This window comes from Palaemon carinicauda, chromosome 31 (assembly GCF_036898095.1).
Source record: "Palaemon carinicauda isolate YSFRI2023 chromosome 31, ASM3689809v2, whole genome shotgun sequence".
NCBI classification, from domain to species: Eukaryota; Metazoa; Arthropoda; class Malacostraca; order Decapoda; family Palaemonidae; genus Palaemon; species Palaemon carinicauda.
The window spans coordinates 67320150-67347687 of record NC_090755.1 but is presented as its reverse complement, the minus strand read 5'-3'; the positions used below and the strand labels follow the sequence as shown (position 1 = coordinate 67347687).

General features: G+C 44.0%; 1 protein-coding gene across 1 annotated transcript in view; it reads right to left on the bottom strand.

Annotated features, from left to right (window-relative positions):
- Positions 1 to 3162: 3162 nt before the first annotated feature.
- Positions 3163 to 27538, bottom strand: part of LOC137625007 (60S ribosome subunit biogenesis protein NIP7 homolog) — a 46171-nt gene continuing 21795 nt past the window's right edge. The window contains exons 2-4 of the mRNA XM_068355949.1: positions 18339 to 18564; positions 9730 to 9870; positions 3163 to 3332 (exon numbers count right to left, since the gene is read on the bottom strand). Of these exons, the coding sequence (XP_068212050.1) occupies positions 3210 to 3332; positions 9730 to 9870; positions 18339 to 18564 (490 nt within the window). The 3' untranslated portion in view covers positions 3163 to 3209. The remainder of the gene's footprint in view (positions 3333 to 9729; positions 9871 to 18338; positions 18565 to 27538) is intronic.

The window sequence follows — 27538 nt, the reverse complement described above, 5'->3', positions numbered from 1 at the left end:
AAACTTTCTTATTTCATCAATCCATTGTCTTCTCTCTTTCTCCTGCTTCTTTTACAATCACTAGGGACCTACTCACTTATTCTTAATGTCCATCTGTCCTTTTCATTTTATGCCCTGCCCATGTCCATTTCCTTCTTACATGTTGTTATAATATTTTCTACTTTAGTTTGCTTTTGTATCCTTGTTCATCTTTTTCTGTTTCTCAGTGTTATTCCCATAATTATTCTTCCCATAGCTCTCTAAGTTGTAACTATGATATGCTCTAAGTCTTTAGTAAGGCTCCAAGTTTCCAATGCATAATTTAATAATGGTAGGACCATCAAATAAAATACCTTTCTTTTTAGAGAAAGTGGGATTTTAATTTTCATAATAATTTGTTTACCAAATGATTTCCATCCCATGCTTATCCTTCTTATAATTTTGGCCTCGTGTCCTGGGGAAACACTGTTGCAAGTAGGCTACATATATTCATTGACAATCTGTGGTGGCCTTAACCCTCAAGACAAGTAGTAAACTAGGCGAGACTACAAAAGATCCTGCATACGTTAGGTAAACTAGACTGCTTCTAATACAATAATAACAACTGAACATTTGATACACATATGACATAGGGTAACCACTTAGGAACCAGACATAGAACAAGATCTCACAGCTGCTTACCTGAATCTTAGAGTAACACCGAGACATGGCACTAGGTAGGGAAGGATAATGTTAATTGTGAATAGGATGAGGTTGTAAGTTAGGAATAGATAAAACGCCCATCATAGTTTGTTGTCTCTGTGCATGTTGCTGGTTGGGACCCTGACAAACACAGTAGAATGCCCACCAACATAGGGTTCTCCACCCAATAGAAAATAGCTTTTAAACTAAAAATAGTAGTATTGTTTCTCAATGATATAATTGCAACTCAAAAACTTCTTAATAATAAAATATACATATATACACAAGTACTACTCCATTACACAATCTTAAAAGGTTTATCAATATCACTTATTTGTTGTCTGCATTTTCATTGAAGATTTTTGTAGTTTTACTCATTAATTTTCAGTCCTACATTTCTGCTTTTTCTATTCAAATCTATAATATTTTGCAATTCCTCACATGATTCATTAAACACAAGTATTTCATCTGCAAATCTTAAGTCATTAGGATATCCCCATTAACATGAATTCCTAAATTTCCCCAATGTAATTGTTTAAAAACTTCTAGGCATGCTGTATATATAGGTAAATGGGGTCTCCCTGTCTAACTTCTTTCTTAATTGGAATTTTCTCACTATCTTTATGTATATTTAGGATTGCTGTTCTTCATGTAGATATTTTCAAGGTTTCTAACATATGATTCATCTATTTCTTGCCTTGGAAAGGCTTTCATTACTGTTGAAGTTTTGACAGAATCAAAAGCTTTCTTAGTCTATAAATGACATACATAGAGGTTTGTTATACTCTGATAATTTTTCCATTAGCTGGTTAATTATATGGACATGGTCAGTCGTTACAGTTGATATATAAATAATATATATAATTAAGGAGACCTGACTGATTGCAATAATCACAGAGGCATAACACTTATGTCAGTTGTTATGAAAATATATAGTATGCTTATTGTAAAGAGACTGACGAGAAAGATTGATGAAAAGCTGAGAGATGAAAAAGCAGGATTTAGAAAAGGTAGAAGTTGCACTAACCAAATTTTCATTTTGAGAAATGTTATACAACAATGCGTAGAATATAGAAATCCCCTTTTGATGGCATTTGTGGACTATGAAAAAGCTTTTGATAGTGTGCACCGGCCAATTTTGTGGAGAGTCCTGCATTATTATGGAATTCTTCTTAAATATGTAAATTTGATTAGGGCTGTTCATGAGCATAGCAAGTGCAAAGTTAATATTAATGGAGTCTTATCAAATGAATTTCCAGTGAACAGCGGAGTACTCCAAGGGAATGTGTTGTTGCCTATGTTGTTTATCTTCCTCATGGATTTTGTTATGCAGTCAGAGATGGTGGAGGATTGGACTGGATTGGTGACAGGAATTTAGCAGACCTAGAGTATGCTAATGATGCTGTCCTTATTAGCCGAAAACCACAGGATTTGCAATGCTTGCTTACCAGAAGGCATGAAATATCACATGAGGTTGGGCTGAAGATAAATAGAAGAAAGACAGAGATGATGAGAATGGAGTATGCAATGTAAGATGAAATATCATTGGAAGGAGAAAGGATTAATGAGGTAGAATCAAACATTTAAGTATTAAGGAACTATGATCTCCAATAAAGGGTCTTTAGAATTAGAGTTTAGTGAAAGATTGAAAAAAGCAAATCAGACAATGGCTAGGTTAAGTAAAATTTGGAAATCAAATTGCCTGAAATTACATATAATAATCAGACTATATATCAGTTAAGTGAGATTGGTGTTACTTTATGGACATGAGTCATGGTATGTGGTATGATAATGAAACAATTTACAATAGATTTAGTGGATTTGAGGACAAAGCCCTCAGAAGGATATTGGGAGGTAAATGGCAGGACTTAATTATAACAGCTTGAGAGTAAGGACATTGGTGAAGCAGATTAGGAATCCTTTCCTGTCTGCCAGCATAATGTTTTTATTCTCTCCTATTTTTTAAAGGAGGTCCTTCATTCTTTGAAATAACAAGGGATGCTTGCAGATTATATACCTCACCAAAAGTTTATTTGGAAAAGGCTGCAATACAAGATAACAGTAATGGGGATGAACTGCACCCAGTGGCAAAAACTTGACTAAATGACAGTAACCAAGATAATGCCAGATTTAAAGACTAAGAAGAGAACAAAGTAAAGGGATATAGCAAGATCAGGTGAAATTTCTTGAATTTAATTACATCAAAGGAAAAAAAAAAAGAGTAAAACAGGAAACTAAGGGATTAAAAAAATCTTGTATATGTGGAAGTACAGGGTGCAGTACATGAAATCCAGGACTGGGAACATGACAATCACAGTGCCTTTATGCAATATTGAACAGTAATTTTTCAATTAACTGTATCCACCCTATGACACTGGCAAATTATAAGTTAACAGCTTCCATTGCACTAAACATAGCTTTTATGGAAAACTGAAAAATAAAGCATACAATCACTAAAAAAATTTGATTTTCCATAGCAACTGTAGGATAAAAAAAAGAAGGTTTATCTATAAATTCTATTGAATTCTATACTAACTCATAAAAGTAAACTAGCTTAGGAGGTCTTCTTCATTTCTAATATACTCTCCAATATCTGCTTGATGAAAACATACAATATCCATGGGATCTGCTCGCCGACAGTCAACAGATGCTTTTGCTGTGACTCCAAAACCCTGAAAAGCAAATTTGTTGAAACTAATTCCATCTAAGTCATAAAAGAATCTCGAGCCTTAAAACTGCATCCTAAAGTTAACCACGATATAAAATTACAAATTAATATATCCAAACAGTATGAAAATTAGTTTTAAGTTTAAAAATATATCAAATCTGAAAGTAATTTGTATTTTTCCTAACCATACAAAACTGAGTTCTTTACATAAGACAGATGGCCGTTAAAATTCATAACAAGGTGTAAACAACCTACTAGTAGTTACCTGTTGGTAGTGAGGGAAGCACCACATCCCCGCTGGCTCACTGACAAACCACTATGATTGCAGCTGGGAACTCAGGTTAGTATAGTTAGGAAAAATAGGAATTACTTTAAAATCTGTCATTTGCTCCAATACATATGAAAACTTCGTCCTTTACATAGGAGACTAATCCTTAAGTGGGAGGAAGTCCCTATGCCAACTGTCTGGAAGGATATCTATCCTTGGATGCTATGTAGCAGACAGAGTGAGGGATCCTTACACCTTGTGTTCCTGTGGTTTAGTAATACCAGCAGGCCCAAGGCCCATGTAAAAAAAGGGTAAAGAGCAGAATTACTCTGTTGTAACTTTAGGCAGCATTAAGTAATGGATTGGCATACCTCTAGCATAAGTAACACATGAATTTGCTTAGTTATATCAACCCCCCCCCCCCCACACACACACACATGAGGTCTGTGTCTTCTTCAATTGCACAAAAAATTGGCTTATTGAGAAAGTCTTACAAGATTTTCGGTGATCAATCTAGTCTGAAGATGTGTTTTAATTCTTTCATTCACCTTGTTTTGAGTATTGTTCTCCTGTCTGGTGTTCAGCTGCTGATTCTCATCTTAATTTGTTGGACAGAAACTTACGGTCTATTAAATTTCTTATTCCTGATCTAGATATTAATCTTTGGCACCGTCGTTCAATTAGTTCATTATGCATGTTGCATAAGATTTTTCATAACTCTGACCATCCTTTACATTCAGATCTCCCTGGACAATTCTATCCTGTTCATAATACTAGGCAGGCAGTTAATTCTAATAGCCAGGCCTTCTCCATCAATAGGCTCAATACTACACAGTATTCTAGAAGTTTTATTCCAGCTGTTACCAAGTTGTGGAATGATCTTCCTAATCGGGTAGTTGAGTCAGTGGAACTTCAAAAGTTCAAAGTAGGAGCAAATGTCTTTATGTTGACCAGGCTGACATGAGTCTTTTTATTGTTTATATATGACATATCTGTTTTTGACGTTGTTAATAGTTTATATAGGACATATCTGTTTTGACGCTGTTACTGTTTTTAGAATGGTATATTGTTAATATATTCTCATCATTTATTTATTTCCTTATTTCCTTTCCTCACTGGGCTGTTTTTCCCTGTTGGAGCCCTTGGGCTTATAGCATCTTGCTTTTCCAACTAGGGTTGTAGCTTGGCTAGTAATAATAATAATAATATACTTTATCCTAAAAAAGAGCATAGCACAAGGTCGCATATCACACAGTTCACACTCGGGAAATTTCACGAAAAAATCTCCTCTCCCCTATATTAGCCCCTCCTCTTTTCTTCAGCCAACCAATGAAGTCTTTAGGATTCTATCCTTTATTTCTGATTGCATACGAGCTCTTTTTTCTTTTATGTTACCATATAATAGCACACCACTCTCTAGCCAACGGCAACATTCACTACCTGAGGCCTTACTCAAACCCCCCCCCTTAGGGACATAGGGATCCTCACATCTCACTCCAAAACAAACCAAAATACTTGCGATTCTAGTCCTTATTCATGAATTTCTTTTTCTTATTTTATACCTTTTTACTCAACTATCATTTCTACAAAATCATATCTTCATGTCTTATATATTCAATATTAGATTAGTATTGTTCATCGTTTTCACAAGTAAAAGTTAGCCTACTGTCATTATTTCCATTTATTGACATTCTAGGCAGTATATCATGTTCTTCCAAACGTAGTCTCTATTTCCAAGCCCATGAAATACTGAAAACAGGAATTATCCAGTTCATATTGACAGTCACATGCAAGATGGAATGACAGAACAAGCAAACCTTATGTCTAATAAACGAAATTCATATTACATCTCTCGGTCTCTCTCGGGGGCAGAACTATGTTTCTTTCGTCATCAGTTTTTTGTTTATCATATAGCTTATAAATTATACATTATAGAACACTTCTGTCAAAGGAAACAAATGTATACAGTGGAACCTCTACATCCGAACGAATCTACATCCGAATTTTCCAACATCCGTAGTAAAATTTGAGCAAATTTTTTACTCTACACCCGAATTTTATTTCGACACACGAAGTAAGCAATTTTCGTCGTACCGGTTGTATCCGAATTTTTCGACACGCGAAGTACAATTCGAACACGTTCCGACTCTACACCCGAATGTTTTTTTCGACACCCGAAGTAAACAATACTCGTACGCGTAGTCGGTGCTCATAGCGCCTGAAGTGTTTTTTATTTCCGCCGATAGAAGGCAGCACATCGACCTCGGAGGGACGCTCAATTAGCGCGGCTTGGGTCAGTCCTCTGTTCTCGTCGGCTTCTTGCGGTTGTGCTCTGTGCGTTCTGATATTAACTGTGTTTTAATCGTGATTTTTTACGTGCATCCATTAACGATAATTTACGTAAAGTATGGGTCCCAAGAGGCTTAGTTTTGCCAGTGGTAGTGGTAGTGGTGAGAAAAGGAAGAGGGAAATGCTTTCTATAGAAATTAAGCAGGAAATTATTGAAAAACATGAGCGTGGCATCCGCGTGAGTGAACTTGCTAAACAGTATGGCCGTAATATGTCGACGATCTCGACAATCCTTAAACAGAAGGAAGCTATTAAAGCAGTGAAACCTTCTAAGGGGATCACTATAATTTCCAAACGCCGTACCCCTATCATAGAAGAGATGGAACGACTTCTACTAGTGTGGATTAAGGATAGAGAGATCGTTGGCGACACCATCACCGAAACCGTTATCTGCGAGAAGGTTCACGCCATCTTTACGGACTTGAAGGAGGAGAGCTCTGGGGGTGATGCTGGGGAGAGTTCAACCGAGCCTTCCTCAGATGATTTCAAGGCATCTCGTGGCTGGTTCGAGAAATTTAAGAAACGGTCCGGGATTCATTCAGTTGTTCGCCACGGAGAGGCTGCTAGTGCGGACACAAAGGTTGCAGCTGACTTTGTTAAGAACTTCGAAAAGATCGTAAAGGAAGAAGGCTACGTAGAGCAGCAGGTGTTCAATTGTGATGAAACCGGGCTGTTTTGGAAGAAGATGCTGAGTCAAACCTACATCACTGCCGAAGAGAAGAAATTGCCTGGGCATAAGCCAATGAAGGATCGGTTGACTCTTGCTCTATGTGCCAACGCTAGCGGGGACTTTAAAGTCAAGCCCTTGCTTGTTTACCATTCTGAGAACCCTAGGGCCTTTAAAGCACACAACGTCGATAAGGATCAGCTTCATGTTTTCTGGCGATCCAACTCGAAGGCCTGGGTCACTAGGCAATTCTTTGTGCAATGGGTAAACCAAGTTTTTGGCCCTTCTGTGAAGAAGTATCTTCATGAACAGAAATTGCCTTTAAAGTGCCTGCTATGCCTTGACAATGCACCCGCTCACCCCCCCGGACTTGAAGATGATATCTTCGATGAATTCAAGTTCATAAAGGTGCTGTATCTTCCACCAAATACCACCTCTATCCTCCAGCCCATGGACCAGCAAGTCATCTCTAATTTTAAGAAGCTGTACACCAAGCACTTATTCAAGCAGTGCTTTAATGTCACGCAAAGCACCAACTTAACTTTGCGTGAATTTTGGAGGGGCCACTTCAACATCGTGCACTGCTTGAAGATCATAGATCAGGCTTGGGTGGGATTAACTCGACGGACCCTCAATTCTGCATGGAAGAAGCTGTGGCCTGATGCAGTTTCTCCCCGAGATTTCGAGGGTTTTGACCCCGAACCTGATCCCGTGGTCGGTGCAGCGGAAGCCGTAGAGGAAATCGTCTCCCTTGGCAAGTCCATGGGTCTGGAGGTAGACGCAGACGACGTTACGGAACTCGTCGCCGAACATCACGACGAACTGACGACGGATGAGCTCAAGGAACTCCATGCTATGTCGGAGCACATGAGTGATGACGAGGAAGAGAGCGAGGAGGTAGAACATGTGTTAGGTTCAGCGCAAATAAAAGAGGTGTTAGGAAAATATCAAGACGTGGTCGACTTCATCGACAAATACCATCCAAAGAAATTGCAGGTTTGTCGTGTAGTTTCTCAATTCGATGATGTTTGCCTAACTCACTTTCGAAACATTCTGAAAAGCCGTACCAAGCAATTATCTATCAATGCTTTCTTTAAAAAAACTGCGAAGCGAACTCGCGATGAAGAGGATGTAAGTGAACTGAAGAAAACGGCAAAGAGTGAAGCGGAAGAAAGTGAAACACAGAAAACGGAAGAGTGAAGCAAAAGAAATTCAGTCAATTTTAAATGTAAGTGATAGTGATTAAAATTACGTAATCATCAAAGAGAAAAAAAGAAAATGTAAAAAAAAAATATAAAAATAAAAAAAAAATAAGCTAAGTTATGTTAAAGTTCACTTAGTGTAAGTTAGAATAAGTTACGGTAGTGTTACGTTTATCGTAGTTAACCTCTCTACCTCCTCGCCGTCCGTCCGTCTCCTCTCTCCTCTCTGCGTAACAAAGACGAACAACACCTGCGCTGGAGTTTCTAAGGTAAAGTGACGCTAAAAACCCGTTTCTTATTTATCATTTTTTTGCTAATTCTTCTTATTTACATGTCTATTCTTCTTATTTACATGTCTATTATCTAATTTAGTGTTCATTATTCTCATGGGAAAATTATGTGTAGTAGTTTATTAAGAAGTTATCATAGGTTTTTGGGCTCAACCACGGATTAATCCTATTTCAATGTATTCTTATGGGAAAATTCGTTTCGACATCCGAACAATTTCTACATCCGAAGTTGGTTCTGGAACGGATTAAATTCGTATGTAGAGGTTCCACTGTATTTGCATTATATTCCTGTATAATGAAAAGTCCATTATTTCTGGCAAGAAGTTTTTACCTTTAGACAGCTATGCATCATGGAATTATTGCGGAACTAGAGGGGCACTTAGTAAAGCACAAACCTCCGCCACAGCAGCTTATTTCTTGACCTTGATATGTATTAACTGGCATAGATTTTCACACAAGGATGTCCAAACTTATGGCTGATTACGTGAATTGGATCTTCTGCTTGACCGGGACCTTCACCTTCCAAAATGTAATCATTTCCAGCATTTTACATAACAATTAATTCCTGCAAGTTTCATTACTCTACGATTACAATTGTGGCTAGGAGGGTATTCACTAACAAACAAAGACACACAAATACACAAAGAGGGGGTGATAAAACGTAACCTCCTTCCAAATTTGTTGGTGGAGGTAATAACATAGTCACTTCAGTGAATATAAGGTTTTTTCTTTTACACAGAATGACAGTTCTATGCAGTACCATTATTAAGAGAAAATTATATAACACAAATTTCTGAAAAACTATTCTAAAATCATTTCATAATGAATGGAATAAATACTTTGGTTATTTACAATGAAAAACAATAGAAAATGAGGCAAACTTTTCAAAATTTTATTCTGTAATCAGTAGTAAAACAAATAAACATGGAAATGCAGGTTATTTACTTACTGTATTTCCTTTCCTAACTGAGCTATTTTCCCTGTTGGAGCCCCTGGGGTTATAGCATCCTGCTTTTCCAACTAGTGTTGTAGCTTAACAAGTAAAGAAAGGAAGAAGAAAAGTGAGCATTTACATTCGATAGTGACAAAACTCGTATATAGCAGATCCGCTGCCTCATAGTACGGGGGTTAAAAAAAAAGTAGAGTGTAGGTTTTGGGGATTAAGTCTTTTAGTCTTTCATCGTAGTTCAGGAGTGGACAGACAAAAGAGGTTAGATATTTCATAAAAGGTGAAAGGTCGAAGGATTTTGAAGAAAGAAAATGTAAAATGACATTGAGGGTAGTAGGATTTGAAGCCAAAAACTTTTCATATTTTACTTTGTCAGTGACAAGGAGGGGAAGGGAGAGACATGCAATCAGAAGCACTGGCACCTACACTCAGCTGTGGGGCTGCACTGGGAAAGGGAATTGCTGCATTCACAATAATCATTGAGAATGCCACCGAGAATGCTACCGACAGGCAACTACCGATTGATTGTTTACACCTCAATATAAATTTTAACGGCAGTGTACTCTGGCTCTGCTGTAAACCTATCCTACAGAAAGGATAAGAGACTGTATATGTATCGGAACAAATGACAAATATATAGCAATATGTAATAAAAGAAAAGGTTGTTCTATCTTACCAAGGGAATATCTTTTGAAGAATATACAATAACACCAGAATGCTTTGGGATATTTTCGGACATACGAGCTAATCCTGCCTTATGAACATGGTTTCCATACATGAAATTCTGTTCTGAAGATTCTTTCAACCACATTTTGTTCTGAAAAAAAAAAAAAAGTTAAGACACAATTGGCCATAAACTTAACCTTATCTTTTATATACAGTAAAGAAAACAGACAATACTGTACCTCCAATATAAAACTACTTATCAAATTATGTGGTTCATCTGAAAGGAATCCACATACAGTACAATTCTGATTACAAGAAAGATATGTTCATAACTTGTTTTGATCCAGCTTACTGGTTTTTCATGCAATTACCCGTTAATGACACTAACTATTACTTTGGTAGATTTAAACACACATATTTGCAAATTACACTTATAAAATGACAAATTCGTGGGTAATTTGTATTTTTCCTAACTATACAAACCTTAGCTATTTAATATGGGCAATTACTTTCGGCGTAGCTGAAATGACGAGCCATTAGAATTTTAACGAGGGTTTACTACCCCACCGCTAGTTAGCGGGGGGGTAGGGAGGGTAGCTTGCTTACCCCCCCCTCACACACACCTGTGATTGAGCTCACTTTGCTTAGAGGTAGGACTTCACAGGGGATAGGGCTGGCGGGCAAGTTTGATTAAATAGCTAAGGTTTAAAATTGCCTACAAATTTGTCATTTGTTCCATAACTGAAATACAAACCACGCTATTTAATATAGGTGACTCACCCCTTAGGAAGGGTGGTAAGTACTGGGTTTTGGCTTTGCCCGGGAACTCAGTACCTGAGTGTGTCAGTACTCAATAATAAGGAGTCCCTGCACCTCGCTAGCATCTTACTGTGCAAGTGCTGCAGCCTACATAAACTGTGTGTGAAGGTATGAAGTGTGACACGTCCTAGGAAGTTGACCTGAAGTTCTTTAGATGGAAACATTAGGCTAGAACTCTCTCAATACCACCTCGTCAGGGTATGGGTACGTGACAGTATTAACTTAATACTAGGAACACAAGGAAGCATGGTTTACCTGCAGTGGTTTGAGGTCAGCTGTGCAGAGAACCCAGGATGCTGCTTTCCCCAAGAGAGGGGAGGATGAAGAAAAGAATAAGGGCCAGACAAACCTTTTCATTCATGCAGACTAAGACCGGGTAACAATGCCCTCAATCTTCTACTACATGTCCATTAAGGAGCCAGAGGTTTTAAACCAGCTGTTGTGCAGCCACCACAGGGCCAATAGAGAACGTATCGAGTCTCCTGTGTGTCACGTCTTGCAGGTAGTGGGCTGTGAAGGTCGTCTGACGCTTCCACACCCCTGCTTGTAGAACCTGCATCACTGAATAGTTCTTGAAGGCCAGGGACGTAGCCACGCCCCTGACATCATGTGCTCTAGGGCGACGTGACGGAGGAGGGTCAGGATTCAGGGACAGATGGATTACCCTACGAATCCATGTGGAGATGGTATTCTTGGTGACCCCCCTCTTTGTTCTCCCAGTGCTCACAAACAAAGCTTGCACTTGGGGACGAACTGCAGCCGTTCTCTGGAGATATAGCCTCAGACTCCTTACTGGGCACAGTAGGAGATGGTCTGGGTCATCTGTTACAGAACGAAGACTCTAAATCCGGAAAGAGTCGAACCGAGGGTCCGGCACTCCCGGATTCTGAGTTTTAGCAATAAACTCAGGGACAAATCTGAACGTTACCTCCCCCCATCCCCTTGAAGGGACGATGTCACACGAGAGACCATGAAGTTCGCTGACTCGCTTGGCCGAGGACAAAGCTAGCAGGAACACCGTTTTCCAAGAAAGGTGGAGATCTGAAGCCTGGCGTAATGGTTCGTAGGGAGGTCTCTTAAGAGACCTGAGAACTCAAACCACATTCCATGGAGGAGGTCTCACTTCCGACTGAGGGCAGGTAAGTTCATAACTCCATATTAGTAGGGAAAGTTCCAGCGAGGAAGAAATGTCCACTCCTTTGAGCCTGAAGGCTAGACTTAAGGCCGAGCGATAGCCTTTCACTGCCGAGACTGAAAGGCGCATTTCTTCCCGCAAATACACGAAGAACTCCGCTATTGCTGGAATAGTGGCATCGAGTGGAGAGATACCCCTTCCACGACACCAACCACAGAAGACTCGCCACTTTGCCTGGTAGACCCCTGCGGATGACCTTCGCAGGTGTCCAGACATCCTGTTCGTAACTTGTTGCGAAAATCCTATCTCAGTGAGGAGATGCTGGATAGCCTCCAGGTGTGAAGTCGAAGCGAAGCCACGGCTTTGTGAAAAATGTTGGCGTGTGGTTGTTTGAGTAGCTCGTGTCATGGAGGGAGTTCTCTCGGAAGCTCCGTTAGGAGTAGCAGAAGGTCTGGAAACCATTCCGCGTTTTGCCATAGCAGAACTATCAGGGTCATCGAGAGATTGACCGATATTCTGGTCTTGTTGAGCACCCTCCTCATCAGACAGAACGGGGGAAAGGCGTACACGTCGATGTTGTCCCACCGTTGCTGAAAGGCATCTTGCCAGAGTGCCTTGGGATCCGGGACTGGGGAGCAGTACAGCAGGAGCTTGAAGTTCAGCGCTGTAGCGAACAGATCCACAGTCGGGGAACCCCACAAAGTCAGGACTTTGTTGGCTACTTGCCGATCCAAAGACCACTCGGTACTCATTATCTGCGTCGCTCTGCTCAGACTGTCGGCGAGCACATTCCTCTTGCCTGGAATGAAGCGAGCCGAAAATGGAATCGAGTGGACTTCGGTCCATCTCAGTATCTCTACTGCGAAATGGGATAGCTGTTCTGAAAAGGTACCTCCCTGCTTGTTGATATAAGCCACTACTGTTGTGTTGCCGCTCATCACCACCACAGAGTAGCCCGCCAGGTATTGTTGGAACTGTTGAAGGGCCAGGAATACGGCCTCAATTTCTAGCAGGTTTATATGGAGGTACTTTTCTGATTCTGACCACAGGCCTGAGGTCCTGTGGTTCACAACGTGGGCCCCCACCCTTTCTTTGAGGCGTCCGAAACCCGCATCAAATCCGGGGGGAGGACGAGAAGATCCAGTCCCTTTCGTAGGTTCTCGTCTGCCACCCACCACTGAAGGTCCGTCTGTTCCGCAGAACCCATAGGGATCATGACGTCCGGGGAATCGCGACCTTCATTGCACCGGAACTTGAGTCGCCACTGGAGAGATCTCATTCTGAGGCGACCATTGGGAACTAGACGAGCCAGGGATGAGAGGTGACCGAGGAGACGTAACCACGATTGGGCTGGAAGCTCTTCTCGTCTGAGGAAAGGACTCGCGACCCTCCTCAGCCTTGCTATCCTGTCGTCTGATGGGAAGGCTTTGTGGAGATTGGTGCCTATGATCATGCCTAGATATACCAGTCTTTGAGTAGGCCGCAGAGAAGACTTCTCGAGATTTACCATAATCCCTAGATCTTGGCAAAGTCCCAGAAGTTTGTCTCGGTGTCGAAGAAGGGCTGCCTCCGAGTCTGCTAGGATCAGCCAGTCGTCCAGGTAACGGAGGAGACGGATGCCGACCCTGTCAGCCCACGTCGATATTAGGGTGAACACTCTGGTGAACACCTGCGGTGCTGTGGAGAGACCGAAACACACCACCTTGAACTGGCAAACCTTGTTGTCTAGGCAGAATCTCAAATACTTCCTCGAAGACGGATGGACTGGGATCTGGAAGTACGCGTCCTTCAAGTCCAGTGTGCACATGAAGTCTTGCGGTCTCACTGCAAGTCAGACCGTGTCTGCCGTCTCCATGTTGAACGGGGTCTGCTTGACAAACTTGTTCAGAGCTGAGAGGTCGATGACTGGTCTCCAGCCTCCAGACACCTTTACAAGAAAGAGTCGACTGAAGAACCCTGGGGACCCTTCGACTACCTCTTGGAGAGCGTCCTTCTTCAACATGGTCTCGACTTCTGCCCGAAGGGCTTGCCCCCTTGCCGATCCCATGGCAAGGGAGCTCAATGACACTGGATCCGCTGTCAGGGGAGGTAGAGATGTCGTGAACGGGACGCGATATCCCTGACTGATTACAGAAATCGTCCAGGAATCGGCCCCGAGTTGCTGCCACCTTCTTGCGCAACTTTGTAGGCATCCCCCCACTGGTGGACATGCAGGGGGACTACCAATCCTAGCGTTTGCAGCCTCGGCCGCTCCCTCTAGGATTCTTTCCTCCCCTGGAGAACTTTTTGCCTTTCTTGTCCTTGACAGGAAAGGGCTTAGACACCTTTGTCTTTGCTGCAACTGCGCTTTTCGTACTCTTGGTAGGACATGATTGCTGGGTTGCTGGAGGTTTGTAGGGCCTCGATGTTAGGGCCCTATGTAAAAGAGTCCTGGTTGGACTTACTCCACCTCTCAGCAGCCTGCTCCACATCCTTAGGCTCAAACAAGTTCTTACCCAAGACGGAAGAATGTATGAGCCTGTTAATGTCGGTACTGGGGACCTTTTGGTGGAATCTCTCAGACACCGCATCTTGACGTTTCAAGATGGTATTAACCCACAAGCTCGAGACTTGGTGGGCTAGAAACTCGATAGTACGAGTGCCTGAGAGCAAGAAGGTCTCCAAGGCCTTCCTGGTACTCTCTTTGGACAAGTCCTCAGATCATAACAGGATGCCCAGAGACCCTAACCAGATGTCCAGCCACGAAGTTGCCTGCATGGCACACTTCGCCACCTTCTCCTAGCTCAGGATCTCCGTTGCCGAATACGAGACATGCCGGTTGGAGTCTCTCTCTAGAGGGACTCCCCCGGTAAGCTCTTCCAGAGAGTGGTGTAGAGGAAGAGCTAAACAAGTCTCCTCCAAGATCTCGAAGTACCTCCTCTGATGGACACAAGGAGGCGGTTTGTTACCGGTGCTGGATTGCCTCGAGGAGGCAAGCTCGGAGAGCTGGCCTTCGACCTTGTCTCTGGCACTCTTAACCCCCTGCGACTAGGTCAAAGCCGCACTGGCCCTCGAGGGTTTTTGAGTACAGAAGTCTCGGTCTAAGACCGTGTCCTTCCCCTCACGAGGGGGAATCTCTGGATCCGCAAACCCATTGAGATTCCTCATGAGGGTCAGAACCTGCCAGAACGCATGTTCTGATTCCTGCAGCTCTCCTCCTGAAGGGCTGGCAGCAAAGTCTCCTGTCCCCAGAGGCTCTTCCTGGGGGGACTCGTGGACATTCTCTGAGGGCTTGGCTGGCTTTGGTCTAATCCTTAATGAAGACTTCGGCAGAGTCTTAGAGTCCTTCGGCTCCCTCCTGTGAGGGATACAGGACTCCAACAGTGATGGTGGAAGGCTCTTCTCAACCGCTACCCGAGAAGACTTCTCGGGGAGAGGTGGGGTTTCCCCCATTGGTGCGATGGGGGAACGACCCGCCTCACCTGACTCCCCAGAGGACGGGAAATCCTCGTCCGCAGGGGAGGGAGAGAAAGTCTGGGGGGGGCGGAGGAGGCCTTCCTCAAGGACTTCTAAGGTTGTCAGCTTCACCCTTGGAGAAGTTACCACGGTATACTCATCTGTTCCTCTTCAGGGGAGAAGAAGCCGCCAATGATTTGTGACCAAACTCAGAGAAAACAGGCTTAAAAGCCTGCACGAGAGCTCTGACGATGGTCCCAAACCAAGGCTGCTGACTGACAGTCGCGCTGTCAGAAACTCCCTCTGGAGGGAAGGAGTTACCAAACGAGGGTTCGCCTGAAAGAAACTGAAGGAGAAGAGTCCTTGGATCTATCCGGAAACCTCCCTTCCTCCGACGAGCACGCTGTTCTGTGCTTGTGGGGAGGGGGGGAGGACGTGACGACGATGACCTGACCGCGTGATATCCTGCAGCCTCGCATGTGGGGTCGCGCCTGTAATTGCGCTGGCAATCGGGCTGGTGCTCGCGCGATGGGCTCTGCGATGAGTCTCGCGCTGGAGAATGTTCGCGCACGCTCGCGCGTGCAAGCGATGGCACGCAGAGGCATGGACTGGCGATGACAGGTGGTGCGCAGAAGGCTGGATGAGCGCTTGCACGCACGAAGGCGATCGTTCGCACGCGCGTGGGCGCGCAGTATCCTGCCGAAGAGCCCGTTAGGACGATAACGTTGGGCGCGCGCAGGAGATATATCCCTAGCGTGCGGGCACACAGTGTGTATATCTGGCTGAAGTGATGGGTGTGCAGGGTGCGCTTGCACAACCTCGTCGGCGTGCTCTGGAGACTGCGCGCGATGGTGCACAGGTGAGTGCTGGCGAGCAGGGGAAGAGGTTACTCTCCCCACTGCGCCCAGATCCAAAGATCATGGGCGTGCATGGCGCACAGGAGACCGTGGGCGCGCATCAGGATGAGGGTGCGCAGAAGTGCGCTGGCGATCTGGAGAGCGCCTGTGCGCTATCTCAGGAGACTCCAGTGCTGTGCGCTGGCGCGCTATATCAGGATTTTCTGCAGGTGCGCGATTGCGCGCAGTAGCACACTGAGGATCTGGAGAGCGCTGGATGTCCGGTGAGCGCCTGTGCGCTATCACAGGAACCTTCATAAAAGTGCGCTGGCGCACAGGTGAGCACTGGCGCGCTATAACAGGAACAGTTGGCGAGCGCTTGTGCGCAGGTGAGCGCTGGTGCGCTATTGCAGGAACCATTGCAGGTGCGCGCAGGTGGTCGTTGGCGCGCAGTGACAGGAACAACTGCTTGTGCGCACAGGTGAGTACTGGCGCGCTAAGACAGGAGCATCTGCAGCAGGAGATTGTTGGCGCGCAGGGGATACCTGGCGCTTAAGGGACTTAGACACCAATTTGTGCTCACGCCCTTTATGCCCCGAAGGAACCGTTGCCCGTTTTACAACGGGACAAGAAGGCGCCCACAGCGCATCGCCAGCCAGGAACGGTGACGGCAGGTCAGCAGGTCTGGTGGGTGGAAGGCTGGCGTGCCCTTTGTAAGGACGACCTTCCACCGAAGGAGATCGCGAACGATCTGCGGAGAGGTCCAAGGATGTAGCTGGCAGGGTCGGTGAACGACGGCGAGGTTCTTCTGCGGAGGACTGCGGAGATGACGAGCCGAAGAGGCGCCTCCTAACACCCTTGTGAGATGAAGGAAGACCTCTACGGCGAAGGGGAAGGCGAGCTTTACGCCTTATACGCCCTCTGGGGGCCGTGGGGTCAGCGGGCTGACCATCAGCAGTCCTCCGAAGAGGAGTTTCTGTAAGTGAACTTCCCTGAGGAGGAGAATCACCGGCAGGAGAGACCGTAGGACTTAGCTCCTCCATCGAAGGATGTTCGGAGGGGGGAACTAAGCCTTCAGCTACAGCAGCAACATCAGGAGCAGAGGTTTGAGACAACTCATCGGAAACCTCTGCCACAACAACGTCAACGATAGACAGAGGATCGATCTCTGCTTCCGTCGGCGACTGTTTGACAGCTGCTCCCAACTTGATCATGTCAAACAGGGCTTCCTTGGAGGGCAAACCCTGAAGCCCCAAGGAAGCCCAAAGCTGTAATAAATCATTATTAGTTACATGCATGATAATATCCTCCTCCAGGGGAGGAAGAGGAGCTGCCTCGCTATGGGAGGCAACTCCCTCTCCCACACCCCGGGATCGGTCAACAAAACTACGGTCTACGCTACCACTCGACGGCTTCTCGGGAGAAATGGATTGAGTGGGAGCTTCGGAGGAGGTTTGGGCCACGGAAGAAATGTCCTTGGGATTTTCTCTTTTCAAAGAAACCTCTGAAGGAGAAATATCCCGTTTGGACTTCTTCTTCCGGCGCCGAGAAAACTTCTCCCACTGGGAGGTAGACCACTCCCTACTACTCACCACAAACCTTATCTCTATCACACCGTTGGCCCCTACAATAAGGACACAAGGCGTGGGGATCCGTGTCGACCGCTGACATAAACGTGCCACAAGGGCGGTCAGGTAAGCCAGGACACTTAAGCATAGTAGAGGCCAACTTCACATACACTCTGTCAAAGGAAAAGCAAAAGAAAGATTAGTAATGGCTGTCCAAAAGAGGCAAGGGTGAAAGCGGACACGTCCGTCTGCCACCTGAGCCGAGAGCAAAGTGAGCTCAATCACAGGTGTGTGTGAGGGGGGGGGGGGGGGGGGGGGTAGCAAGCTACCCTCCCTACCCCCCGCTAACTAGCGGAGGGGTAGTAAACCCTCATTAAAATTCTAATGGCTCGTCATTTCAGCTACGCCAAAAGTAATTACCCATATTAAATAGCGTGGTCTGTATTTCAGTTACGGAACAAATCTGTATTATGGAAAAAAATGATCTCCAACAACCCAAAACAAATAAAATTGTCCTTTATATTAGTATTTGATTTTCAAGGAATTTGCTGATAAAGTCAACAATATACACAGAAGATTCTCCTTCATGCATAGACAAAGATCTTAGTTTATGAACAAACTGAAGGTTTATCAATTCTCTAAGCACAAATATTATAATGTATTATATAAACACTTTTATTTAAAATCAATAAGCTTGTAACCATGAAATGAAACAATGCAGTAATGTCAAAAAAGAACATTAATAGTAAAACCGACATATTAATCGAATATCCTTTTCTTACATGTAAAATTTAAAGATACAAAAGTGTATATTAAGCAGACCTACCTGGCAATACATGTGCATGTAATCAAGTGCAGTTATGATTAAAAGGAACTTTCCACCCTTGGTAATTTTGCCGAAACATACTCCCAAGGAAACGATACTTTCTCTTGGCATGGTTGCTGCCAACTTCATGAGATTTTCATTAACATAATATACTTTCCCTTTGTTAAGGCGGAAGCAATAAACTCCATCTGATCTCTCTAACAGAGCTTTGACATTGCTACCAATACTGGAAAAGAGAAAATGGCATTAATTTCACTTGAAAAAAATGGCTTAAAATATACTGTACAGTACTATAAGTTGGAAAAAAAATTAAGTGAGGTATTACAACTTTTATTATAAGTTATATCTTTAAAATCACAGAAAAAAAACTTTCATAAACAATGATATAGAAGAATCTAAAGACCTTGGAGCATCTTTTTAGATTTACATTGCATTGTTCTAATTCCAGTTTCTTTCTCTTCTATTGTGGCAGTTAACCTTTGATATCATCAAGCTAGAGTCCTCATTAACAAATTTAGAATACAGGGCTGTATGTGTACTATATACTGTACTGTTCACTGAATATTATTCATATTGTCAAAAGGGCATGCAGTATAAAGTACTACAAAATTTTATACAGGCACACAAATAAAAACAAATCACCAATCAAATAATTACTAACATGAAATGCAGGAATGTAAATATCAAATTAGTTACTTAACATTAGTGGGCTCAGTAAATATAAAGATCAGCCTTTGGGCTCACGCTTGCCTTGTGTAAGCACAACAATGACATTACAATTACTAGCGAGCATGCTTCTCCAGTAAGAGAATCGACTTACGTTGCCAGATCACACGCAAATTCAAAGCTTATGAACGTTCTCTACATGATATTCTAAATATGCCTGCAAGAAAATTAGTGATCCTAGCTCTCCTATTCCTTTGTCAGTAGGAGACGGAATAAGTGATAACGACTTATACAAGCCTGCGACTACCAAGAGCTTATTCCAAGATAACGCTTTGCAGAAAGGAAGGAAACTACTCCCATAAGGATATCCAAACATGCTTTCAAGCGTGCCCATTCTGCTACAAAGAGATTTGATGAAAATTTTGGGCCACAACGATCTCACGCTTTACCTAATCCCGGCCAGATTCAGGGCTCTCGCTCTTTGAAGCTTCAAATTTTTCTGATCCAACTATCTCCTGATGGTCTGCAGCAACATGACCCTCGCAGGAGATCCCAATCGAGACCAATGTCGGTAGATCCTCGACCCAAAATGCACAGAAGTTCTAGAACACCGAAGTGTATCTCTTTCGTGGACAATTATAAGCTGTCCCCAATGAAGTTGTTCTTTCTTGAAAATTAAATTCAGACCCACAGTCCCTGTTAGGAGTTACTCAAGAAGGGGAAATAGAAGAACCTTAGGTTTCAAATGGTTGGGAAAGTAAAGACTTCAAGACAGATACAGAGATTGTTGGGCCACTCCCCAAAAGCTCCACGAAAGAGAAATCAGAAACTGCAAGGCAAATGTCTACCCAGAAGACCTGTTTATTCCGCCAATAAATGGGAAAATAGGGCAAATTTGGAAGTACAGTACTGTAATTTGTATTTTTCCTAACAATACAAGCCTGTAGCTATTTAATAAAGAATATCTTTCGGCGAAGCTGGAAGACTAGCCATTAAGACTTAATGTGAGATGGCAACCACCCAACCACTAGTTAGTGGGAGGGTGAAGGGGCTAGCTGGGGTTACTGGCAACTCCCACTCACTCACATCAGTGATATTACACCACTTTTGATTGTAGGCAGGACTTCTGGGGATAGGTGATTGCGGGACAATTTGCATAAATAGCTATAGGTTTGTATTGTCAGGAAAAATTATATTTTAATTATAAAATAAATTTTTGAATATACTTACCCGGTGAATATATAGCTGCAACTCTGTTGCTCGACAGACAAACTGTACAGAAAAAACTCGCCAGCGATCGCTATACAGGTTGCGGGTGTGCCCAACAGCGCCATCTGTCGGCCAGATACCAAGCTCTATGTAAACAAAGACTCAATTTTCTCCTCGTCCCACTGCGTCTCTATTGGGGAGGAAGGGAGGGTCATTTAATTTATATATTCACCGGGTAAGTATATTCAAAAATTTATTTTATAATTAAAATATCATTTTTAAATATTTAACTTAGCCGGTGAATATATAGCTGATTCACACCCAGGATGGTGGGTAGAGACCAGTAATATATGTTTACATTTTATGAGCTAAGAGTTTTTATTTCATTTTAGAAGTTATCAAAATAACAAAAACAAAATAAATAGGTACCTGGTAAGGAAGTCGACTTGAACGATTACTCTGCCTAATAAGTACGTCTTCCTTACGGAGCCTCGCGATCCTCTTAGGATGCTGATCGACCCCTAGGAGCTGAAGTATCAAGGGTTGCAACCCATACAACAGGACCTCATCAAACCCCTAATCTAGGCGCTCTCAAGAAATGACTTTGACCACCCGCCAAATCAACCAGGATGCGAAAGGCTTCTTAGCCTTCCGGACAACCCATAAAAACAACATTAAAAAACATTTCAAGAGAAAGATTAAAAGGATCTGGAATTAGGGAATTGTAGTGGTTGAGCCCTCACCCACTACTGCACTCGCTGCTACGAATGGTCCCAGTGTGTAGCAGTCCTCGTAAAGAGACTGAACATCCTTTAGATAAAAAGACGCGAACACTGACTTGCTTCTCCAATAGGTTGCGTCCATTATACTTCGCAGAGATCTATTTTGCTTAAAGGCCACGGAAGTTGCAACAGCTCTAACTTCGTGCGTCTTCACCTTAAGCAAAGCTCGGTCTTCCTCACTCAGATGTGAATGAGCTTCTCGTATTAACAGTCTGATAAAGTATGATAAAGCATTCTTTGACATAGGCAAAGATGGTTTCTTAACTGAACACCATAAAGCTTCAGATTGGCCTCGTAAAGGTTTGGTACGCTTTAAATAGAACTTAAGAGCTCTCACAGGGCATAAGACTCTTTCTAGTTCATTGCCTACAATCTCCGATAAGCTGGGAATATCGAAAGATTTAGGCCAAGGCCGAGAAGGCAGCACATTTTTGGCTAGAAAACCAAGTTGTAGCGAACAGGTGGCTTTTTCTGACGAAAATCCGATGTTCTTGCTGAAGGCATGAATCTCACTGACTCTTTTAGCTGAGGCTAAGCATACCAGGAAAAGAGTCTTTAGAGTGAGATCTTTCAGGGAGGCTGATTGTAGCGGCTCAAACCTGTCTGACATGAGGAATCTTAGTACCACGTCTAAATTCCAACCAGGGGTAGCCAAACGACGCTCCTTGGTGGTCTCAAAAGACTTAAGGAGGTCTTGAAGATCTTTATTGTTGGAAAGATCTAAGCCTCTATGCCGGAAGACCGATGCCAACATGCTTCTGTAGCCCTTGATAGTGGGAGCTGAAAGGGATCGTCCTTTTCTCTGGTATAAGAGAAAATCAGCTATTTGAGCTACAGAGGTACTGGTCGAGGATACAGAAACTGACTTGCACCAGTCTCGGAAGACTTCCCACTTCGATTGGTAGACTCTAATGGTGGATGCTCTCCTTGCTCTAGCAATCGCACTGGCTGCCTCCTTCGAAAAGCCTCTAGCTCTCGAGAGTCTTTCGATAGTCTGAAGGCAGTCAGACGAAGAGCGAGGAGGCTTTGGTGTACCTTCTTTACGTGAGGCTGACGTAGAAGGTCCACCCTTAGAGTAAGACTTCTGGGAACGTCTACTAGCCATCGAAGTACCTCGGTGAACCATTCTCTCGCGGGCCAGAGGGGAGCAACTAACGTCAACCTTGTCCCTTCGTGAGAGGCGAACTTCTGCAGTACCTTGTTGACAATCTTGAACGGTGGGAATGCGTAGAGATCCAGATGTGACCAATCTAGGAGGAAGGCATCTATATGTATTGCTGCTGGGTCCGGGACTGGGGAGCAATAGATTGGAAGCCTCTTGGTCAGCGAGGTTGCAAAGAGATCTATGGTTGGTTGGCCCCAAGTGGCCCAAAGTCTCTTGCACACATCCTTGTGGAGGGTCCATTCTGTTGGAATTACTTGCCCTTTCCGACTGAGACAATCTGCTATGACATTCAAGTTGCCTAGGATGAACCTCGTTACTAGGGAGATGTCTTGACCTTTTGACCAGATGAGCAGGTCCCTTGCGATCTCGTACAACGTCAGTGAGTGGGTACCTCCTTGTTTGGAGATGTACGACAAGGCCGTGGTGTTGTCTGAGTTTACTTCCACCACTTTGCCTCGAAGGAGAGACTTGAAGCTTTTCAAGGCCAGATGTACTGCCAACAGCTCCTTGCAGTTGATATGCATGCTCCTCTGACTCGAGTTCCACAGTCCTGAGCATTCCCGACCGTCTAGTGTCGCGCCCCAGCCCACGTCCGATGCGTCCGAGAAGAGAACGTGGTTGGGAGTCTGAACAGCCAGGGGAAGACCCTCTCTTAGGTTGATATTGTCCTTCCACCAAGTCAGACAAGACTTTATCTTTTCGGAAATCGGGATCGAGACCGCTTCTAGCGTCTTGTCCTTTTTCCAGTGAAAAGCTAGATGGTATTGAAGAGGACGGAGGTGTAGTCTTCCTAGTGACACAAATTGTTCCACGGATGACAGCGTCCCTACCAGACTCATCCACAGCCTGACTGAGCAGCGTTCCTTCTTCAGCATCTTCTGGATGGATAGCAGGGCTTGATCTATTCTGGGGGCTGATCGTCTTGTTGTTCAGCAACGTCCTCATCAGATAGTTCCTCATCCGAAAACTGATGAGGAAACGGCAACGGAGTGGGCAACGTCTGGCTCGCTGAGTCCGGTCGCACTGGTGCATGCGTGACGGAGCCGGACGCAACATCATGGAACTGCTGCACAGTCTGTGAACTGTCAACAACCATGGGTGCGCGAGGAAGCACAGCGTCCACCCGAGACTGTCTAGACCGTCTGGGTTGTGCAGTCAACACCATACCGGGTTGCTGAGGTTGACGCACTGCGTCAAAACAAGTCACCTCTGCTGGTTGTTGAACGTCCTGAACGTCAACAACCACCTCCGAGCGTCGCTTAACGTCAACGTGCGGCTGGCAACCCACACTGGGTCGCATCGGTGGAGGAACCACCTCAACTGGCAGACGCGAGAAGGTTACCTCAGCGTCAACAGGACGCACAACCGACCGGTTGGAAGGTTGTTGGCCAGAAGGTTCGGCAGCAACCTTCTCCGCATTAAAGTCCTCTATCAAGGACGCAAGCTTGGACTGCATGTCTTGCAGCAAAGCCCATTTAGGGTCTACGGGAGCAGGTGCGGCAACAGACGGGGTTAGCGACTGAGGCGGTACCGCTTTCCATCCCTGAAAGCCTTGTTTATGCATGACATAATTGTACAGCAAAACTTCAAAGGCTCGAAAACAGCTGTGAAGTTGACCTGTAAAAAACTTGGAGCGTCTCCTGGCCAGGCGCCAGGGAGAGTCTACGAGATTTGAGAAGTCTATCTGGGCAGAGGCATGAACTCCCAAGCCGAGAACTTCTCTCGTATCATATCAGACTCTCGCTCTATAAGCCAGTTTAAAAGAAGGGAAAGCAAAGGCTGTATCCCCCAAACTCCTCCTGGTGATAAACCAGTCGCCTAGCAAACGTAAAGCTCTCTAGGAGAGCGAGAGAGCACTAGCTTAAAAACAACGGCTTCGAAGTAGCTAGGCCTAGTGTAAGCTCTGACGTTTAGGCGAACGAGGAGCAGCAGTTACAAAAAGATCCGGACAAAGATCCTTAAAAAAAATCATCATGATTTAATTAAAGTCCATAGAGGGCTAAGCAGCTTTAGGCTCCTCTCCATCTGACAGAGTCCTCAAGGTAATATCAGTAGGAGGGGGAACAGCAACTTCCTCATCTACAGGAACCTTGTCCGATAAAAGCTGAGTCTCAAGCAAGGGAGAGACTTACCGTGGTGGCAATGCTTTACAAGCAGAGTCCACACTCACTGGTGCATTAGTAGCGGACCAGGACGCAACGTCATGTAACTGCTTGACAGTCTGTGAACTGTCAACAACTGAACTGTCAACCACAACAGGTGCGTGAGGACGCACAGCGTCCACTCGAGACTGCTTTGACTGCCTAGACTGAGCAGTCAAAACAACTCTAGAATGCGGAGGTTGACGCACAGCGTCAAAACAAGTCAACTCCGATTGTTAGCGAACGTCTTGAACGTCAACAGGAGCATCAGCAAGTGGCCTAACGTCCAAATGCGGCTGAAAATCCACACGAGACCGCATCGAGTGTGGTTCTAAACAACCTGACTGACGTGACTTAGCTACGCCAACGTCAACAGGAAGCACAAAGGAACGTTAGGTTGGCTGAAATCCAGGATATCGACGAGATAAATGGCTAGACTCAACGGACTAATCGGCAGAATAGTCTTCCATAAGGGAGGCAAGCATATTCTGCATGTCTTACCGTACAACCCATTAAGGATCAACGGAAATGGTTGTGGTAAGAGACGAGGGTAACGTCTGTGACCGCAACACTTTGCCAACAAAAAAGACTCTCGGAGTCTGTGTTACGCTTTTGTTAGGCGGCGAGCAGTTATCCGATGACTGCATAGGGTCAGAGCTGTCCTAATGGCTGTAACCAGGACGCTGGACCTGTCCTGAAAGGACTGACTTTCGCTTAAGGGCTTCGAAACCTTGTGACAGGTTTCTTATGCGAAAAGCCTTCGGATGACGAGGAGAAAAAACGTCTCTCTCGTCTTATGGTAGGGGAGATCTTGGTAAGATACACCCGATACCATAGAGGGAAACGTCTGTTCGTTGATCAAGGCCTCTCGAACCCATAAGTCGTTCGACATTACTTCTCCCCTGTTTGGGAGCTTGCAAGAGGTCCCGGACTAGGTGAACGACAGGCACGAACAGACGAACCCTCGGACGCAACACTGTAACACTTTGCGCAATATCACTTTATCACTTCGATTTTCTGTTTTGCACTTATTTCACTGAAATCGAAACTTTTACTGATTTCTACCTGAAACACGCAATTCTACCCTTCATTAAAAGGTAGTAATTGCGAAATCAGTCGTATAATGCAAGCTCATTAATACCAGCAAAAAACAGAAAACATATTTTAAGATAAAAAAATCAGTGGCTGGGAAAGAGACTAAACACTAGTTCATATAAACTACGTTTTCAATCTCTCACCGCACATAGCCTGGGGACGAGAATAAAAAACTAAAAACGTTTTATCCTTTCTCCCCGTACAGAGACTAGGGACGAGAGTAACTCGAGAACAACGTTACCCGCTTGAACGGAACGTTTTCTCTCCTCTCTCTCCCTCCGTCTCTATCTCTCTCTCTCTCTTTCTCTCTTGATTTCGCACCTAAGAGAAGAGCCCAATTACATTTCGTCAAAAAAACATGTTATTTGACCAAAGGAAAAAACTGAAAGGTTTTTCAATTAAAAAGTTCCTTTAAAAAAGAATTTAAAACATTTAAGCTTTGAAAGAATAATGAACAAAACGTCAGAATCGATTTACTCTTTCTGCAAAGTGAAACCGTGATACTCTCTCTCTCTATCGTAACGATAGAGCGCAAACTGCGTAGTATAAATAAACTAAACGTTAGTTCATCTTTGAAAACAGTACGAAGACTATTCAAAGAAAATCTTTCATAAAATATTTATCAAAAATATTCATTTAAAAGGTTTTAAATCATTAGCTCTTTAAAAGCTATTTACGATTGCAAAGGGCTCAACGTTGTTTAACTTCGGTTTCCAAGTTAGGACCGCCTACTCTCAGGAAAGGTCGCATATAAACAAAACATTAAAATTTATTTTTATATGTTTATAATAAATGGAAAGTTAATCGAAGAGGCCTAATAAAGGCGGAGAGATATAAAATATATAGAGGAAAATCTATAATTAATTTATAACGTGATAAGATAATTACTAAAAGCCTAAACACACTTCCGTCTAAGGGAAGGGTCGGCCATTTAAAAGTGAAAGAAAGTCCATACTCTCTTTGTCACCATAATTAAATCTATCCAAAACGAGTTCAAGATTTAAGATGAAGATAAAACACCTGCACTGCGAAAGCTCAAACCAGAATATAGTACTTCACCAAAGATGATGGGAAAAACTCCAGGTTTCAACAGCGAGTAAAGTACGTCTTGTCGACACGTCGACAGAGAGAAAATTAAGTCTTTGTTTACATAGAGCTTGGTATCTGGCCGACAGATGGCGCTGTTAGGCACACCCGCAACCTGTATAGCGATCGCTGGCGAGTTTTTTCTGTACAGTTTGTCTGTCGAGCAACAGAGTTGCAGCTATATATTCACCGGCTAAGTTAAATATTTAAAAATGGAAATTACATCTAAAATGACAAATTCGAAGATAATTTGTATTTTTCCTAACCATACAAACCTTAGCTATTTACAATGGGTTTACCTTTAAGCGCAGCTGAAATGGCGAGCCATTAGAATTTAACGAGGGTGTATTACCCCCGCGCTAGTTAGCGGGGGGGTAGGGGAGTGGTAGCTAGCTACCCCTCCCCCCCTCACACACAGATGAATGCTCACTTTCACTTAGAGGTAGGACTTGTCTTGGGGGACAGGGCTGGCGGGCAAATATGTGTAAATAGCTAAGGTTTGCATGGTTAGGAAAAATACAAATTATCTTCGAATTTGTCATTTGTTCCGTAACTGAAATACAAACCACGCTATTTACAATGGGTGACTTACCCATTAGGTAGGGTGGAAAGTCCCCAGCCATACTGGCTTTGGCTTTACCCGGGGACTCAGAATCCGAGTGAGTCGCACTCGAGAAAAGGAGTCCCTGCACCTCACAAGCTCCTTGCTCCGCAAGGAACCGTGTGGCCTACATAAGCTTGTGTGTGAAGGAAGAAGTGTGACCCGTCCTAGGCAGTTGACCTGGAGTTCCAGAAGGAACTCTGGGTTAGGACGTTCCCAATACCACCTCGTCAGGGTATGGGGGACGCGACAGTATTGACTCAATACTCGGAACACAAGGAAGCATGGTTTACCTGCAGAGGTTCGAGGTCAGCTATGCAGACACCAGGATGCTGCCTCCCCGTAGAGGGGATGATGAAGAAAGAAATAAGGGCCAGACATACTTCTTTCGTTCATGCAGACTAAAACCTGATAACAATGCCCTCAACCTTCTGCTACCTGTCCAAAAAGGAGCC